This window comes from Acanthaster planci, linkage group LG01 (assembly GCF_054643075.1).
Source record: "Acanthaster planci isolate LZ-2023a linkage group LG01, COTS_SCS, whole genome shotgun sequence".
Lineage (NCBI taxonomy): Eukaryota > Metazoa > Echinodermata > Asteroidea > Valvatida > Acanthasteridae > Acanthaster > Acanthaster planci.
The window spans coordinates 29,406,692-29,426,192 of NC_141777.1; the positions used below are offsets into that span (position 1 = coordinate 29,406,692).

The 19,501-nt window shown below is 41.7% G+C and overlaps 1 protein-coding gene and 1 long non-coding RNA gene across 4 annotated transcripts; one reads left to right on the plus strand and one right to left on the minus strand.

Annotated features, from left to right (window-relative positions):
- The first annotated feature begins 1,200 nt into the window (after window positions 1–1,200).
- Window positions 1,201–7,751, plus strand: LOC147800649 (uncharacterized). 3 transcript variants are annotated; one of them, XR_015424369.1, is made up of 2 exons: window positions 1,201–3,119; window positions 4,868–7,751. It is a non-coding gene; the product is annotated as an uncharacterized LOC147800649 (long non-coding RNA). The 3 variants fall into 3 exon arrangements; XR_015424370.1 differs by having other exon boundaries at window positions 1,201–3,018; XR_015424371.1 differs by having other exon boundaries at window positions 1,201–2,240.
- Window positions 7,752–9,108: 1,357 nt separating this feature from the next.
- eef1g (eukaryotic translation elongation factor 1 gamma) lies at window positions 9,109–19,478 on the minus strand. The gene is made up of 10 exons (XM_022242229.2): window positions 19,334–19,478; window positions 19,035–19,193; window positions 17,212–17,275; window positions 16,623–16,765; window positions 15,584–15,727; window positions 14,705–14,834; window positions 13,931–14,120; window positions 13,066–13,238; window positions 11,444–11,568; window positions 9,109–10,399 (listed from the first exon to the last, which is right to left on the minus strand). Exons 1-10 carry the CDS (start codon window positions 19,343–19,345, stop codon window positions 10,247–10,249), a joined length of 1,293 nt encoding a protein of 430 aa, XP_022097921.1. The 5' UTR covers window positions 19,346–19,478; the 3' UTR covers window positions 9,109–10,246.
- Window positions 19,479–19,501: the final 23 nt, after the last annotated feature.

The window sequence follows — 19,501 nt, forward strand, 5'->3', positions numbered from 1 at the left end:
ACAATCATTATCACTCCCGATTTAGCTCCGTCTCGTTCATAGGACCATGAACGTATAGGTCTAGATTAGCGTCAGAGGCGCCATTGGAGTCAGCAATTATTCCAAACATTTTTCAATTACTGCAGTGTTTAATAGTTAAAAAGCGCGTCCTTGATCACCCACTGCCGTAATCAACAGCTGCCATCCCCGAGCCAAGTAAGGGCTTCGAAATTTACTTACAGCCAATAAGTTCTGTTGCCGAAGTTGTGTTAACGAAATCGTTAACGACGCAGACTAGTTCCAAGGGAGATCTTATGTTGATAGATATAACAGCAAGCTAACTTATATTTTACGCAAGCGAAACAACATCTCCATCCAGCGTGGCTTGGTATGTCACACTTTGCATTTTCTTCGCAGATCGTGAGGACGATAATACTTTTACACTGTTTTTGTTGAAAAGATTTCATGGGTTTCATTTCATATTCAGTCCGACCGCTCCATGTCTTTCTTGGATGGTCATCTGCGACTGGACTGAAATAATAACTCACAGTTCAATACCACGGGGTGGATGATTTATTTGGCCAAAATAAGGTAGATTATTTGTGTATGTGTAAAGACAAAAGTGGCCTCAATGTTACAATCATCACGAAAATATGATCACTTTCTTTAGAAGCATACAAATTAACCCACGGCGTGAAACGTGGAACGCAGCGCTCTGCGCTGCCCGTAACCGCCCGTGTTTATCATGAAGACATGCTGATGACTTCATGATCCCTCCAAACATCCTGGCAACAAATCCAATTGCTGACATCTGGACATGTGATAAGTATCACTGATTTGCGGATTGTTGTAGGACTATTTCCGTTATCGTTGCCAGCGCATCAGAAAATTTTGCAGTTGCGTTAAAATTAGTTCTTAAAGATTGGTTTTGGCTCTTCTTGACAAGATATTCGTTAATAGGACTTTTCTTGCATACACTTAAACAAAAACAATTCCAAGGGGTACGCCTTGTTTTGTCTAAAAGGCTCAAGGCGATTACACGAACTATTTTCTTTGCGGAAATGCACCTTGAAAGTGACTTGGATTAGGATTAGAACTTTGTAAATTAGTACAACTCCTCACTGAGATGAAATTGCTACTAAAGTAGATTTTGTAAGTGTCAGGCTCAGTCGTCGAAAACCGGGTTCTCAAAGGTGCATCTGCAGGGTTAGTATGCGTGTCTTTGGGTAGACTGCAGCTGCAAGCAGGCTTTTTAGATCATCCCCGCTGTGTTTCATCCCTGGGCATTACTTGAGATGAAATCTTACGACAAAGATGATGAGGTTGTTGCCATAGCAAAGTCAAACACCTCGATATCGCCTTCAACAGCGCGCATGCCCGGGGGTTGTTGATCTATTTTAAGAATGCGAGATCAACACAGCGGGGCCGAGCGATGAAGCATTCGGCGAGAAACAGCTGTGCGCCTTATAAAGTCATTAGCCTCCGCTCCTGTATTCCTGTCTCGGTCGTCCTCTTCGTCATCACTATCATCTTCGAGACAAGCTTGGCCTCTGCTGCCATGATCAAAGGAGGATAACCTCACAGAGAAAGTCGAACTTTGCCGGAGATCCCTGCAACTGGTGTAAAGTTCAGGGATCGAAATAATTGGCCGATGAATCTGGATACGTGTATGACATTACATGCATGGCAAAGGAGCGGCAATGGAAAGCATTGTCTGCGAATAACTAGGTCGAAGTTTCAACATGATTTAAAGGCTGCTTTCCGAGAATTTCTGATGATTTACGCAGTAAGCAACGTGACAGTGTCTTCTAAGCGTGCTTGATGATTCCGAATGGGGATCCTCTTTAAAGAGGGTGGGTGTTGCTCTCAACTTTTTTCCTACTCGCTTTCTAAATGGAGGAAGGAAAGGGCTTTGGTGTTGGAAAATATGAAACTCTATTTCGCAGGGGACAAGTCTTCAAACAAAGGTATGCGCTGTAGGTTGCAAATTTCCGATGAATATAGAGTGATACGTCCTACAATAGTGTGCTACAAAGCCTGGTATCACGTTGGCGCACCAACTCCGACTTCATCGTTGGAAAGCCCATCGGAGACCAGCATTGGCCACTTGGTCGTCTCTCTCTGGCTCTGTGCACAGCCTATAACATTGTCAAGATTCCATACATAACGCCACAGGGACCGCGTGCGTTCATGAGGGAATACGCGCCACGCTACGCACCGCGCCACGATGGTAGTACAACACCAGCCAACTTTGAGAATGGGTCAGATTTTTAAAACCCATTGCATTCAACTTAATATATTTACTTAGCAAAAAGCCTTAAAGTGTTTGTATTAATGAACAGAAATGGTGTTCTGATGGTTTCTTGTACATATAATAAAAAAAGTATTATTTCAGACGTGTCGCTCCAAGGCACGGTTCCGGGGGGGGTGCTTGACCCTTCGCACGTGACGTCATCTTTTAACTTTTGCCATTGTTGTCAGTTTGTTTGTTTGTTTGCTTTCATTCTTGGAGGAGGGGTTACAATTTTATTTGGGGGGGTTAAAGTCATCTACACCCCCCCAAGAAATGCGCCTGGTCACTCCAGCATTATTAAACCCCACAACTAAAAGCTAAAAGTAAAAATCCATATATGAAAAAGCCATCCCTGTTTATGGTTTCGAACTCGGGCCTACTGAATTAGAAGTCCTGTTCACATCCAATCATTTCAGTATGAAAGAATTGCTGAACAGAAGTTATTTGGATACCTTTTGGTCTCTCTTCAAGTGAAGTCTCCGTGCAGTGGCCCGCACACCTGCTGCAGGCTTAGGGAAACCGCGCTCATTCTAATATACGAGTACATGTATTTGTGGTATTATGGAGAAGTATCGCCTGCCTAGCGTGTTACAGGCTAACGATCACTTGTCCGCGTAGAGTCTCGTTTTGCGGCTGTCCAATTCTTGTATTGGAGCATTTCGCGCATGGCACGTGTACTGGGTGGTTTGTAAAGGAGGATGAAATCTACCAGCAGGACTGCCAGCTTGTATTCCTCAAAGTATCAGGTAAAGTGAGGCCCTCGAAATCGCTGTATTTTTACAATGGAGTGTAGGCATCGATTTCAAAGTGGCGGAATGGGCCTCGTGACTCATAACTGGAAGGACAGGTATTAAAATCGTCTGTTTTATTAGGCGCAGAGCACGCGTGCCCTTAGATTTTTTTAACTGACAGAGTATAGTGACAAGTTATAAAGTGGTAATCAGCTTGTAAAAACTCACAGATATTGTGGATACTGTCAGAATTGCGTGACATATTCGCAAATACTGAAAGTTTTCGGAAAATACAGAATTTGGGCCGAATTGTGTCAGTCAACAAAATCTTTTCGAGTGGTGGCCGGGCTATTATCACTTGAGGCGTATTGTCTAGTCGGTTGGTCTTGCGTCTTCGATGTCCTTGTGTAAGGGTTAATGAACAACCATAGAGCAAGGAAACTGTGCATAGTAATTGCTGCAGCTCTAACTGAAAATTAATTTAGTTCTACATTGTCTTTGTAGATGCTGAGAAGTAGACGGATACACTGACCCTTCAGTGGCTACTGGTCACACCCTAAAGCGATAAATATTGGGCGGTACCACTCTTCGTGTCAGTCAAAATGCGACACACTTGCATTCTTCAAAGGGGGGGCATCGGGAATGTCCAATCACGGAGCTAGCTCATGGTCCAATTAAACGTCATCAGATTCGTGTTCAGAGAGGTTGACGGTCGAGTCTGCCAATATTCTGGAGCACGCTCTCTGTTTTCCTTCCTCCATGCTCTGTCTAATCGCAGAATCTTTTCTTTTTTTTTCTTGAGAGAATCCCACTTTACCCCACCCGATTGCAATTTGCATGATCCGCTCTCAGCATATTTCCCACGCTGAAAATGTGTACCGAATCAGACTCCTTAATACTGAGCATCTCTCCTCACCCCCAAAAAAGCGTGCATGGGGGTCGATTTGTCAAAGCCCCATTTACAGTAGTGCAGTCATGACAATAGTCCCAGAATTTTGTCCCCGTCCCGCAACCCCAATCTGCCCGGCTTTTTGTGGATTGTGCAATTGTCCTTGAGAGCCCTGTTGACGCCGGCTTTTCAGGTCCGGTCAGTAGCCCCCCTCGCCGAAGAAAGTGGGCGTGAATTATGCGTAGTGAAGCGGACGATTCAATAGAGCCATTCTCCCTTCCAATCAACGATTGATGCATTTTCCTCATCTTTTGTTGTCAGCTATCGTGGGTTCTCATTTGGTCTGCTGATAAGATTGTATCTCACCTGAAAGTATGGTATTCCTACCATGGAACTATTTAATGGCTCCATATTCCTACACGTAAAAAGGTGACAGACTTTTTATTTCAAATCCAGTGTTCAGGTTTCAAGTATAATACAAGGTGCTATCCCAACTTAGAAATCGGTCAGATACCGTTCGTCCTGAATAACCTTTCCTCCATAACATTTACATGGAAAAGTGGTGTAGCCGAAGTCTACACCCTCAGTAAGAAAGGGTGTCTTGCGATTCCATTTTGGTTCTTTTTATTCATCCATTTTAATTGACTGTGATATTTCAACAAACCCCGATTACTTCAAAATTCAAAGAAGTCTGCATTTCGAAACACGAACACATAATTCTCGTGTATCACTCTTTCTGTCATAGCCAATTAATGTTGGATTTTCTTGCCTCCAAAAGTTGCTAGGGGCGTTTTTTTTAACTCGCAAATTCTTCAACCTTGCAATTGCGCTTTGACCCAATCAACCACGCCGCGTTGATAGCTTGGAAACCTGAGCCTGTGTCCCAAGTCCTGTCTCTTTCTCAGGGTTGTGGAGCAAATTTAGGATGCAAATCTGTTTTTTAATTCGGAACTAGATTTTCTTGTCTTTCAACAGGTCTTCTGTTTTCGTACCGTCCATTTGGGATTTCGCCAGTACCTGTTTCTTCACCCTTCGCACGTGGAGATCGGGGCTTACTAGTAAAGAAACTCGTCCACGGCTGGCATTCCTCACACCCTGTATGATTAGCAAGTACAACAAAGGTCTTGTCCAGCTCTGTGAATGATTTGCTGGGGGAGCCCACGGATTTGCACCCGCTGAATAGAGCTTTAGGCATTTCGTAATTCTAAACTTGTTTGCCAATCGCAGAACATGAAAGATCAATCCGTGCAAACTCCAAGCTCGTCGTGTACACTAGTTATGTTGCCTTCTCCAAGAGTCCAAACGCCGATAACAGACGTAGTATGTATGGGTATAAGATCATTGAAATAATACAAACTTGCATGTAATGGTGTAACACATCGGAGGTTGTAAAGTGTGGAAGTAATCTGATGATTGTAGGAGGATTAATATACATTTTATTTGACGTGCAACAGTTACAATATCCCCACTGAGTTCGTAATTTTCCCAATATCCACGAAGCAACGAGCTGTTATAGGTTTCTACACTTCACAGCTGGATGTCATAACTTGCTACCACTCTATGCTTATTTTCAACGAACCAGATTCCCACAGATGTTCTCTTGTCCTACCTCTTCGAAGTTTTCATCTCAGTAGCTCCCTCTTGTACCAGGTTAGCGCTCCCTGGGCACGGGGCCAAGCCAGCCACATTCCTCCCGATCAGTCGTCCTGGGGGGACTCTCGCGCCGGAAAACTGAATGTACATGTACAGCACACCAACCCCGGACGCTGAGAGACTTTTTTCACCAGAAAACACGTTCAAAGTCAGGAGAAAAGGAGAGAAACGGACAGGGTCACCAGATGGCTGAACCGTATGGCTCACTGACCGCAATTTGTTGATGGATGACAGTTTAATGGTTGATTTCGGGGCGGTTGTAAACTCTAGTCAAGACATGGAATTCACGAAGGCGTGTATGTTTACTTAATATTTTTCACAAAAATAAAATTTTGTATTTGCACGCTGCCAAGTATAATTCCCGAGCCTGAACAGCACCTAATCCATTTCATCCTCAAACATACATGAGCTTCCGTTAGTTTGGTGTAAACATGAAAAAAACATTCCTTTCTTTTCTGCCTGCCCTTTTTTTTCTCGATAAGTTATCTTGTTTTTAATCTGTGCAGCAATTGTAACTTAAAATTCACCTTATCCTTTTTGAAGCATTCTTCTTTTAATCTTCTTAAAAAAGCCACACAAACATAAAAGGCTCCCTGATATTATTGATTTATTTAGGGAATGGAAAGAGTTTATCAAGACAAGCACGAACTGCATTGACACTCATGATGTAGTGTGGGAAGGTAAAATCGTTCAAATTATTACGATAACGTGGATCACTGCAGCCACGATACGCGTCACAAATCGAAGACAATTATTTTGGCTTCTCAGATTCGCTCGTGATTGTCCCCATTTTCCACTGCAGGGGTGTTGAGTTAGTAAACTTTTTCAACACCCACTGAGTTGAATTGTAATGGATGGTGGTCAGGGTTGAAGGACTACACCGCTTCCATGTACAGAGCTAAGTGAAGGGATGGTCTCAACAAGCTTTTATCTCTGATTACGCTGGCCTGGCTGGGGATGATGAAATCCTACTCGCGATGACGCCATTGTTATGTCACATTCAACGACTGGTGTCCATTTTGCAATATACAGCATCAATAAAAAGATCGCTTCACCATCGACATCCAGCGTCAGTAATTTGGCCACTAGCCATTTAGTGTTTCTAGCTATAGGTTCTAAAGCTTTTCACCTAGTTTACCGTAACTTGATTGGTAACATCACAAACCTATTTAATGTACAGACACCATTATCAAAAGCACAAAACATGACGGAAGTGCTGTGAGGGTCTCTGCATGTATATACGCCAATATTTGCGAGTGATATGAACAGTTAAGAAGTCTTTTCGGTGTGGGTTTTTTCTCTCCTTCTTTTTTCTTCTTTGCCGTTATTTATATCGAGTTGTGTTTGTCGAGCCGTGACTAAAAACGTCGGAAGCAGCCTACACCAGGAATACTTGTGAGCACGTTTCGGGACCATAATAGAGAAGTTTCAGTATGTCTCCTCTGACAGTAGTCTTTTTCCAGTATCCTTTTACATTGAGCAAACATTCGGTGAAAAAAAATCTTCTTTTATTATGCCCATGGGGACACAATTGACTCCCGTGGAAAGCACGAGATTGTGATGAAAAGGGTTGGTTCACGTCCGTGACCCTTTAAGCGCCGATGCATGTGAAGCCTGCCACTTACAAAAGGCTGTCCATACTAATATGTTCCCCACCAAAAGCACATTCTGTTTGCTTCATGACTTCCCTAATTCATCAGTGGAGGGGGGCTTGTTTGCCTCTTTTGCCTGTGGGTGGATAGTAGGAGGGGAAAGTAGATACATGTACACTGCATGCAAAAAAGCCTTAGTGATACTTAAGTGTGCAGTTTTTACGAATACGTGGACATCGTGCCTGTCGAAGTACAAGGGATCGACTGAGCCTTTTCATCAGTAACACCAAATTGCATTATATTCACTGTAGTCAGGATTATGCATGGTTACTGTCCAGCTGCAAGATAAAACAGGGGCAAGGGAACAATGGTCATGGTCAATGGTTTCCAGCACTTTGTTCGTTTTTTAATGTTAACTTCTAAACTTGCAGCGTTCGATCTTTCCTTGGCTATCTCAGTCTAAGTTATTGCGAAACACTGTTAGGGCAGCTTTGGACAAACCGAAAGTGAATAGCTCACAGAATGCTCTAACCACAAACCAGTGAATTAGGCTGAGCAATCTCGGTAAAATTGCTCGGCGTGGGTTGCCAGCATACCCCCGTTTGCATTCTGGCTTTTGTGTGTCTACTTTGTGCGTCGACTGACTAAACATTTCAAGGACTGCTTCCATTATCGAGCTGCACAACGCTGTCGAACCCCCGCACTGTGCATGCGCCAGTGGTTAATATGCAAAGTGCCAACGCCCATTTTTGCAGGACGGAATGCTTTTGCATTTGTCCCTTGTGGAAAAGAAGGTGACGCTGTATTGCGCCATCTGTTGGCGACCAGTCGCGACCATGGCACCCAATGGTTTTTCAAGAAAGACAAACTTATGCTCTTTCAATGGGAGTTTTTTTTACTATTCCTGGTAACTCTTTCCATTGTTACTTTCATTAGCCTTTTCAACCTAGCGATGAACATGGGATGAATCTGAGAAGTTCGATCGCCAATCCACGAGCCGGTGTTTTGGTCATTATTCATTAATTCGTTAACTACTAACACCCTAAAATTAAATCCTTTGTGCGAGCCAAACACTAACCTGCAACAATTCACGATAAAGGAAAAAAACAAACAGGCATTGTCTGAAACAACAAAGACCGTGTTGTGTGCAGTTTCCAAGTAAAGATATGATCCAGTCCTTCTCAAATGCATGTACTCGCAACACTTACACCGCAGAACCCAACATGCAAAGCCCCGTGAAAGATCCTTTGCATGGCACCCTGTTAAGTACTACACCGGTAATAAACATTCTGGAGCACTGCTTACTGGGATAGGTCATGCACTTGACGAAAAGTTGCCCTGAAGTACTTCTTTGAGGTCAACAGCTCCAGTGATAAAACTGTGTCAGGTGTGCTAATTTTCAAGTTAGTATTTGCTACATGCCAATCCCAGAGTGCAGTAGAAAGTCGGCAAACCACATCGGAGGAGGCAGTAGAACTGAATACCACAGGGCCACTTGATAATGGAAATCTCAGAATTCTAACCACCGTGGAAGGTTGGCCATTGTTTGGCTGCTGGGAAATGCTGCAGCATTTTATAGCCATCACTGTGGCTGGCCCAAGTGACATATTTAAAAAAATCTGCCAACAACAGTTGGGTATCTCTTCCCTGCAGTATCCCAAGAGGATGCTCGTTTTTAAATGATCGGAAGCCCAGCGACTGATGAACTGTCGGAAAAGTTGGTATCTGGTCTTTTCCTTGATAGTGCACTCAAAGCATAAATTCTCTCCTCCTCGTTTGTTCCAGTAAACTTTAATCTCTCTGCACAAAAGGGAATCTATGTGCTACTATTGCCTTTGTGTCTGTGTGCATTTAAGTTTCATTGATCCAGTCAAACTTTTTTTAAGGAAGAGAGGAAATTGAGAATTGAACAGAGATTGGGAATGAAAGGCAGCCATCAACTCAAAAAATCTCAGCAAAAAGAGCTCTGGATTGTAATGAATAAGTATCTTTTGTTACTGCTTTATTCCTGCATACCGACTGGTTCCAACAGATGACTGCTAATGTTAAGGTGAAAACAAACGACAATCCAGATAAATTTTATTCCATAAAGTGAGATTCTCAAGCATGTCTTTAAATTAATTAAATAATTAAAGTAAATTATCAAATGGCAACACAGTCCACAGTGATTTAGCTTCCTTGGTCTAGATTTCCCAAAGAAATAGTGAACGAGGTCGTAAGACACATCAAAGTAAATACATTTTGACCAGTCTTTGTTCTGCAACCTGCAAAGATGTGACAAACGTTCAGAAATTAGAACTCAATTTTACGAAAATGTAGCTGCAACAAAACTACATGTTTCGTTGCCAATCAAAGTAAAGTAAGCAAGCTTTGGACAGAGAGCCCAAGAAAATAAATTCGACTTTCATCAGGTTTATCAAAATCTTGAAGTATTTTTCTGATGGTTAAATATGTATGTACTTGGTACAACCGAAATTCATAAATGCAAATTAATTTTTTGTTTGACATACTTTTTCACAAGTGAAAAGGCAAGGTTGACACAAAAATCCTAACATTCTCACTCACAGTAAGAACATTCATATACTGTTCTCACTTTTTTAAATATAGTTTTTGAAAATTAATCAGAAAATGATATAGATTGTTAAAATTCACCACTAATACCTTTATTGCTACATGCAGAGAACAACTAATGAAATAACTTTAAAGACTTTTTTCAGAACGACCAAATCACCCTCTTTTTTCTTTAGTAGTACTACATCAAAGTGAAGAGAAAAGAATAGAATAGGAAAGAATAACAGGTTAGTGCAACATGGTCAAGATCGTTTGCAGGATAAACCTGAAACGGCATACTTATAAATGATGAGTCTGCTTAAACAGTTTTCACTACATGTCAGTAACTGTCAACAATGGATATTGCTAGGCTCCACCAAATAAAAACCTCAGTAACTTAAATAACTCTGGATGGCCAAGTTTCACAACAATTAATCAGCAAAATGTCCTTCTTGTTTCCTTCTTTTTTTGGCAGGTATGAAAGCCTACAGTGTTATCTGAATTGTCGTTTGGTCGTTTTTAAGTCTTTGACATACTGCTGTTCCACCAACCAGCCACTTCATTTGTAGATTTTATAACTTGCTACCTTTTTGCCATCGAATTCCCCCTCACAGCAGAAGTATTCCTCAACCATTTTCTTTGTTTCAGGAGCATCTGGATCAAGCTTGGTCCATTTGTAGGACTCGTAGTCAACATCCCAGTCATCGCTTCTCTGTGAACATTTAAAAAATAACTAACTAAATAAAGTGAACAGAGGGATGCACCAGATGGTGAGGACTGTAATGAACCAAGCACCTGTCCATCCAATTAACATCCACGTGTAAGTTGAAATGGTTACCCCAAGGCTATAATTGAACCCGACCAGAAATAGTCAAGCATGGTAGTTCAGAACTGAACCAAGATGGCCGATTCAGATGGACTTGGTATTGATAGCAAAATACCCCCATGACTCGAAATGCCCTCAGTGCCATGTCTGCGCATCTGGAAGTTTTTGTGAGGCCAATTCAAAAGAAACCACCACCAAAACACTTTCAAAGTGTAAAAAAGGAATGCAATATTTTAATACCAAGCCCACTTTCTCTTTTCACACTAGGGCCCTTATATGCACCTTGCAAAAACCAACCCGTAACAGCAACGAATCCCGGCTTTCAAGCTAGCCTGATTGCTACTGTGGACCCAATTGTAGTCCGCGCGCAAGCAGGCCTATCACTGATACATTTTGGGGGTCATGTGACTGCAAAAGGAAGGGTCATTCAGCCAAACATGGGAAAACCCAAGTGAAAACACTGAGCATGCAAGCAGCGTCACATTGTACACTTCATAGACACAAAAGAAAATTTTACCGCACAAAAGTACACCATTTAAGTGGTTTGCTGTTTACTGAACAGAAACTTTTAGATAAAATTACATTTAATCTCAGTAAAAAGGATGATTGGTGAACAAAACACACACCAACAAAGAAAATAAAAACCAAAATGAACACAACTTCAAATAGCCGTAGCAGGTTGATGTGTTGTACCATATTAAAAAATGGCCAAAGAGGGAAAATGGAGAAAGATAGATTGTACATTTCTAAACATAAACAGTAATTGGGTTGAGCCTAATCACATGACACGAAAATCTAATCCATAATGACAAAATGATGTCCTGTTGTCATATCCTTCCTGGTGTCTGAGATAAAACAATTCACAACTAAGCTTCCCATCTGTCTCCTAAAAACAATTCCCTGACCAGAACAGTTCCACAGACAACTTACCTTAAAGATGAGGTTCTGTCCCCTCCAGAACCACACTCCAGATATGGTGCTGTTATTGTCCTCACCAAAGATAATCACAGAGGCAAATGCATGTTTTCTCATCTTTTCTAGGCGCTGGTACATACCTGTTATTGGCAGGTACAGAAAAAAAGAAATGAAACCTTTTTTTTTTGTTGGGGGGGTGTTAAGCATGAACACAGATCCAGGACACTAGCTCAGTCAATGCCACAAGGAACTTAAAAAGAGTTGGACATAGGAACTTGCGGTCTTGTTTCCACTTCTCAGGTGCCATGAATTAGCAGCACTCAATGTATAAAGGAAACCCCTGGTGGTGCTAGCTATGTACATGTACTTCTTCCTGATTCCTACGCCACATCCAATATGATCCCGTTTGATTTAGCTAAACCTCAATAGTTCGGGCTACTGATGCATGGGCAACAGACAACCTAGTGTTTTTGGTGTAAAACAGAAGGCAGGCAGGCAAGGGAAAAGAACAGATGATACTCAGAGAGTGTGCACCTGTTTTAGTTTAGCAGTCTTTCTCTGACTCCAAGCAATTGATCTGAACGAAGATATGACAAATCATCCCTGGATGAAAAAGCTTCTTTGTATTGAAAATGCCTGCTGTGCTACTAGAATACCTTCAACAGTGCAAGAGTTACTAACACTGAGTGTGTTCAGGGAGTGCTTTTAGCAAATATCGAACTGCATCATAGTATTCAGAGATGTCAACAGGTTCTGACAAGCTAGCTGGAAAAACCTGTAAGCAAGTAAATGTAGGTGTTCAGTCCACGAGGCCTGAAAACCTGGCCATTAGGGGAGGATTTCCAACCTACCTCCTTCCATACAATGTAAAGTCTATTTGTGGAACACTGTACAGCCTAAGTGATATTTGTCAAATCTGGATCACGAGACTAGTGCAGTGGATAAGCTTGAAAACTTCTGTTTTGTTTCTAGGACACGGGGTCTGTCAGGGACAATCAACCGTGCAGACACAGAAAATCCTAGATTTAATGTCCCTACATTCTAAAAAATGCCATGACCTATTGGGTGAAAGGTCACAACACCGAATGTCATTTGTAGGGCAGTTCAAGTGGACATTACTGCAACACAACTTGATGCAGTTAAGCCAAGCTAGAGCAAGACACTGGCATCGAAAATTATCGAATTCAATGAACTCCCAAAAGACAGTTGCCAAACCACACAGCAGGACAATTAACTGCTGTATTAACCTTAAACCCCAGAGCTCTTTCTTCTTGGGCACATCCTTAATCCAAAATTTTCCATTTGCCCTGTCAAAATATACATTTATCCTAAATCCTCCAACATCCTGTGTTATTTCTTGGATATGCTTCTTGAAGGGGTGACCACTGCCTAAAATCTTCAAAATCGTCTGACAATTCCTGTCGGTACAAATGGTGTCCTGGAGCAGTCAGGATGGTTTCATGAATAATTGAGACATGAATTCATGCATGGCTGAGCATAAACAAAGTCCATCCCAAGACCTTGACACAACGCGTCCTTCACAATCAACCACACTTTTTGTACCATTCATTCTCAATCCTCCAAAACCGACTGAAGGATTTTTGAAGGATTAAGGGTGGATAGGGTTAATGACTTACCACCAACGAGATTGCAACTCATGAAGATTAGCTTCAGTTGCTCGGGGAACAAGTATTCAGCATGCCAAATGGAGTAGTTCTCCTTGTCAAAATGCTCCCAAAAGTGTGGCAATGCTTTGGTCAGCGTGTCTTCGTTGGAGTAGCTGCGCTTGAAAGCGTCCATGTCCATTGTGCTGCGAGGAGACGGATGAAAACAAGGCAAAGTTTTACAAGGGTGTTTCTCTATGAATTAACACGGGACATTCCTGACCCTTGAGACTCGGCCACAGTAACATATCAAAGCTGCATTTAAGCCATCACCATTTCCCATGACATCAAGTCATCTCTTGTACATTGCAGGGGTGTGAGCGGCCACTTAAAATTAAAGCTGAAAACAGCTGGCAAAAAGCTGAAAGTAAGATGTCCCCATACGTTTATACACAGCAGGTGCACAAAAAAGCTGAAATTCAGGGTCAATATCTAAACAAAAAAGGTGAAATCAGCTAAAAAGCATCTGGGGATGCAATGCCAATCCGAGCCATAGTCATAACTTTGCCACCCAAACGTCAACAGTCGTTGCTTCAATGGCTAGCTAGTAGCTTCTCTGGGGATGCAATGTCAATGCGAGCCACAGTCATAACTTTGCCACCCAAACATTTGTGATTATGAAAGCTGCTTCGAATGGATATCTTCGGAATAAGCCCCTGTTTTGTGCATGTAACAGAAGGCAGTGCGGACACGGCAATGCCATCAGTCATGTAATGATGACCAGACACTTGGCTTTTACAGGATGGTCTCATACAACACTCAGAGCGGACAAAATTTAAACATACCCTCCCCAAAGAACTGCATGAGACCCAAAAGAATTTACAGAAGGTCCACTCACGGCGGCGGAAGATCAGCAAACGGGTCCTTCTTCTCCTTAGGAGCGGGTGGTGGACGTTCCTCTTCCTCGTCCTCATCTGGCTTGGCAGCTTTGGGCTGAGCCTTTTTGCTCTCTTTCTTGCTCTCTTTCTTGGCTTCCTTCTCTTCTTTCTTCTTGTCCTTCTTGCCGGACAACTCCGCAAACTTCTTTGCTGGAGAAAATAAAAGAACACACATTCATATGGCAGTTAAAGGGCATTCATTTTCACCTGTTTTCCTGTGCAGCAATTAGAACATTTTTTATAACGACTTTGGGTTTCTGTACCAAATGTGGCAGAGAGTACTTTCCCACTAATACAAACACGACTACATCACTTTTTGTACAGATGCATTTTTAAAAAGATGCAGATGCATGATTTCAAGTACTTTTTCATCAGTACGAACAGAGTATTAAAAACGAAAAGTAAATCTGATTTGACCATTCACAAGGGTTTATAAATCTGCCCTAATTTCATATGAAGCATGCGTACACTGTTACTAGTTTGAGTACTTCAAGATGAATACAGGTATGGCTTATTTATATTCATGTTTTGTTGTATCTATGTTGGTGAGTAATTTGTCAGTGTATATGATTTGTACTTCTTTTTACGGTGCATGTATATGCAAATAAAGAATCTACAAATGTAAGAGTACATTCTCGTGAATAACGGTTTCCAAACATACTCACATGAGTACAAGTACTCACACGAGTAGAAGTATGAGCCTGAGTTCTATAACACTGTAGGCTATAACTCACCATCAAACTGTGCCATCTTTTCACAAAGCTGGACTTCTCCTAGGACTGCCTTGGCCTGAGGCTGATTGACAACTGTAGTAAACCACCTGGTAACGTTTCTGAATGGGGCACGGAACTGGGGATCTAGCACCTGTTGGATGAACGAGAAACAGGTATTCATGAGGTATTCATATGTGCATGGTTAAGTATGACAAAAAAGAGAAGTGGTAAAATGTTGAGCAAAGTAACTTTGCGAATGAAAAGTTTCTTTTTTTTTATTTTTCAAATTTATTTTAATTAATTTTTTTTTTTGGGGGGGGCATTTTTGATACATCACTGGGAGAGAAAGCCTCATATAAAGAGGTGGTTGCTAGCTTTGGCATGTCCATTAACCCTAACCCTCCAGGGAGTTTTGGTTAGAAACCCCACCCAGACGCATCCTTTGCTAAGTGGCTTGCCTGCCCAGTACAAGATCCAACAGGTCACTTTTCCCTGAGGCCAAACAGCCAATAGCAGCATTGTTCACATGGACCAGCTCCCATTGTCTCAACTTGGGCAGGTGTTTTTTGGGCTGCTGTTGATTTCCCAGTGCAACAAAGAACAACAGTCTCTACACCTGTTACCCTATGCTGCTCATGGTAGGGGTAGAGTTAAATCAAACTTGTCTTGATTTGGATAGGATGCAGGGAAACCACGGCTTACTCATTTAGTCCTGCATAAGAACCTTGCTTAACAGCATTTGGGATTGTAGGGATTAACCCTAACCACCTAGGTCCTTTTGGCTAGGATGCCATACAGCCTTAATCCTCCAAAACCACCCAGAGGATTTTAAAGGATTGAGGATGGTTAGGATTAATCCATGAAAAACCTATGAGTTCTCCCTCATGTAAATGGACTCACACTCTTGTACAAAAGCAGAAGGTTGCAGGCAACACTGATGTCAGCCAGGGTGACTCTTTCTCCCACCAAGAAGGTCCTGGTCTTAAGAACTTCGTCAAGGTAACCAAGCGCCTTCTTAATATCCTCTTTAGCTCGTTCAGTATTCTGGAAAGAGCAATATATACAAGGGTCAAAAGCAGCCACAGTAATTGTGCTTACAACCGTAGTGTCATCCATGGCGCTAGACAAAGAACTCTCTTTGTACTTCCCAAGATTGGGGGGGATGATTTTGGAACACTGTGTGACCCTAAGTGACAATCATTAAATCTGGGTGGCTCATTTAAGCTCTTGGACCAGTGAACTAGCTCAGTGGATGAGCTTGATAACTACTGCATTGTTTCTAGGACACGGGGTCTGTCAGGGACAATCAACCGTGCAGACACAGAAAATCCTAGATTTAATGTCCCTACATTCAAAAAAATGCCATGACCTATTGGGTGAAAGGTCACAACACCGAATGTCATTTGTAGGGCAATTCCAGTGAATGTCACTGTGACACAACTTGATGTTATCAAGCCAAACTAGAGAGAGACACTGGATGATATTTGGGCCAATTCACCTTCCTATGCTAAGATGCATTCTTGACACAGTTCAAAATCAGTCAAATTTCCCATATGCGTCTGTGTACTGGGGGAAATCAATTGGAAGGCATTTTTAACTGTTTTTGACGGTTAAAACAGAAGGAGGGTTAATTAAATTAATTGATTTAAGAGGAATATGGAACGATAAACTTAGCAAAAGGGCCTTGAGGGTTTGGATTAAAGAACTTCATGCATGAAGTCATTGGAGACGCCTCAGCAAACAGTGACCTCAACAATGCACCAGAGGACTACAGGGGTGAGATTTGAGACAAATGAGAAATCCGGAAAAAATCTCACTGTTCTAAAGGATCAATTCTATCAAGTTCAGCAGGCTTCACGAGCCACTGACACTGCAAGACAGTCATATTCACTAGAAAAGACTCCTGCACAGACATCACACATTCCTGCTTGCTACTTACTCCTTTGTTGAACTGCATGATTCCCAGTGTAGGAAAGACCCAGTTACAAGCAGCGGGCAGAATCTCACTGTCGGCAAAGTTGACGTACAGCTGGACATAAGCCTGGCTCAAGGTATCCTCTCCACGCAGCTGGCTGTTAGCCACTGAAAGATGGACAATAATTATGTCATTGTAAAAAAAAATACAAGATTCACATCATTTTGAGTTTGGCTGGGTGGAATTAGGTTTCGGGAAAACTAAGTTCATGGTAATCTATTGATAAACAGTTTAAAAAAAAACACATTTAAAAAAAACACGAAGAAAGAGCATCTAACTGTGGTAAGGAATTTGATCATCTTTGGCAACTTTTCAAAAATAGAATTTATTACTAAGGTTCTTCTATTTATCTTCCACATTTGAAACTGGGACTAAATCACTTTTACGGTCCAGAATATTTCAATGTGTCAATACGCAACTTACAAAACTTTCAATCTTTCAAACGTGAAACTGAGCACCGTCTGTTAATTTCACTGCTTTAGATCAATCTCTTGTCATGCTAGTCACAGACATGGTTCCAATATGGGGAGGACAATAGGTTAATTAAGCTCACCATAGTATGCAATGGCATTGGACTCAAAAAGGCACACACCATCATTTCCTTCAAAGGCAGGCACCTGCAATGCAATCAATTAGAGGTAAGCATACAGTGTGGTGATATTGAGAGGCAGCTGTACAGATAACACCATCAAGCTTACTACCCTCTCTGGCAGCAGGTGTGTACTTGTGGCTCACTTTGGCAGTTCCCATTGCTTTTTGTGTTAACTTGTTATATCAAGTGTAATGTCCTCCAACCCATAGAAGTGACCTGATGGCCCATCAGGTTTTGCTTGTCACCCACTGAGTTTAGAAAGTAGCCACAAAGCTTTCACCCTCACAGTCCCAAACACTACATAGTACTACTTTGTAGTAAAATGTAGTATTTAGTGCTGTCACTTGTAAGAGGACATGACCTTATTGTTCTCTGAAGCCATAAAATACAATAGATAAAACAATGTACCATACAGTGCTATGGCACTATGAATGCACAACTTTATTGTTCTCTGTACAAGTAACAATGGAAGTAACCTAGCCAGAAGTAGTCATTTGTAGCCCTAGGTCCTTCAGGCTCAGACTACATAGTATTTTGCAGTACGGAGTAGTGTAAGCCAAACGATGTGTGTGACTGTTGGGGTTTATGCTGGACTTATATTCTGGAATATTTCATCCTGTATATGAAAAAGCTATGTGAAATACTTGTAACGCACACATACTGAACAACTGACTCACGAGTCAGCATTTGGGCAGTGTAACTTACTTTTAAACATTAGCCATTATTCCCATTATTAAACTTTTTTTCAAGTGAAAAACAGCATCTGCAAGTGGATAAAGAAAGGGTTGTGACACCCCATGTGCAACCCCTGTAAGACTGGTCTGAAAAACTCTTTGAGTATTTTCTATGTAAAGAGTTCAATATTTTCCCAACTTATTTTGACATTTTAGGCGTGTTATCACTTTCTGATAGCTGATACACCACCTCAGGGAAAAGTTGGTAATGTCTGTATAAGGAGAATCTGTCCCTACAGTTTCTCTCAGGTACAGTATATTTCCACTTTCCTTTTTGACTGAATTACTTTTCATTGCCAAATTCGGAAAATGTTAACCTAGGTTCTGGACAAAATTCTCTCCGAAAAAGATAAAAAGGCCTATGATAAGAAAAATATTGGTGATCTTTCCTTGAGTTTCCAAAGGAAAAAAAATCAAAACTTTGATCAACCATGTCAACACTGATCCAGAAGTGGAAAAGTCAAAATGTAATGCTACACTTCAATCATTAATTTAACTTTATTCAAAGCATGGCATAGACCTATTGCCAAAATGTCAATGACCAATTTACCCTGTGAAACTATGGGGTGTGTCATGGACCCTGCAGTTCTAGGGGTAGGCCTAGGCTAAGGTATGACAAATTAACTACTGCAGTCATTGCTTTCTCCTACTTTCATACAAAATGAATCCATTCTGAGTTGGTGTTCATATAGGCCTACCGACAACAATTGATGCCTCTGTGCACAAACCTATGAGACTTGTCTGGAAAAATGTGTTTTTCAAGTAGGCCTAGGGCCTACATGCATCGGAATTTTCTCGGAGTAATTGCAGAATAACTCGCCACTCTATGTGGGTACAAGGTGAAAATCCCTTGAGAAGAGTGTGATATTTTGACCTGTACCTGGCTATGAATGAGGTTGATCGTGTGGGGTACGTGGTGGGGTATTCTACAATTGAGCTATCTTGGGAGCTAAATTTCACTTTGTTTGACATGTTATCACTTTCTGATGGTTGTTGAAACATTTTACGGGAAACTAGTGTTGTCCGTATATGGAACTCTTTCTGTTTCACCTTTCCAAGTGGAAATTTGCTGAGGAACTCAGGAGACTTGTTGGTCTCCCCGAACTTGAAGCTCGGTGGATCTTGCACAAGGGTAATCTTGGCTCCGCTGTACTGAGCAGCGATCAAGATCTTAAACGCCCGGAAATTGTCAGGGTACGTGTACAGTTTCTGAAACAGAATCAAGAGAAAATAAACTATCACGGAAAAGTTTATCAATTTAAGTTAAAAACTCAGTTACATAACAGTTTTAAAATGGAAGGATGGATGTGATTTAGGAAGATTCATTTGCAGCCCATGTGGAACCTTACCCCAGTGGCCATTTTGCCTGTTAAAGAGACCGAAGACAGCTGCTGTCGTGGTAAAGCCGCGTACGAATTGGCAACGGCTTTAAGGTAACACGCACATATCTACGAGAAAATACATGAAGCCGCTAGCTGGGGGTTCCATAAGCATGTGTGCTCTGTCAAGCCGTAGCC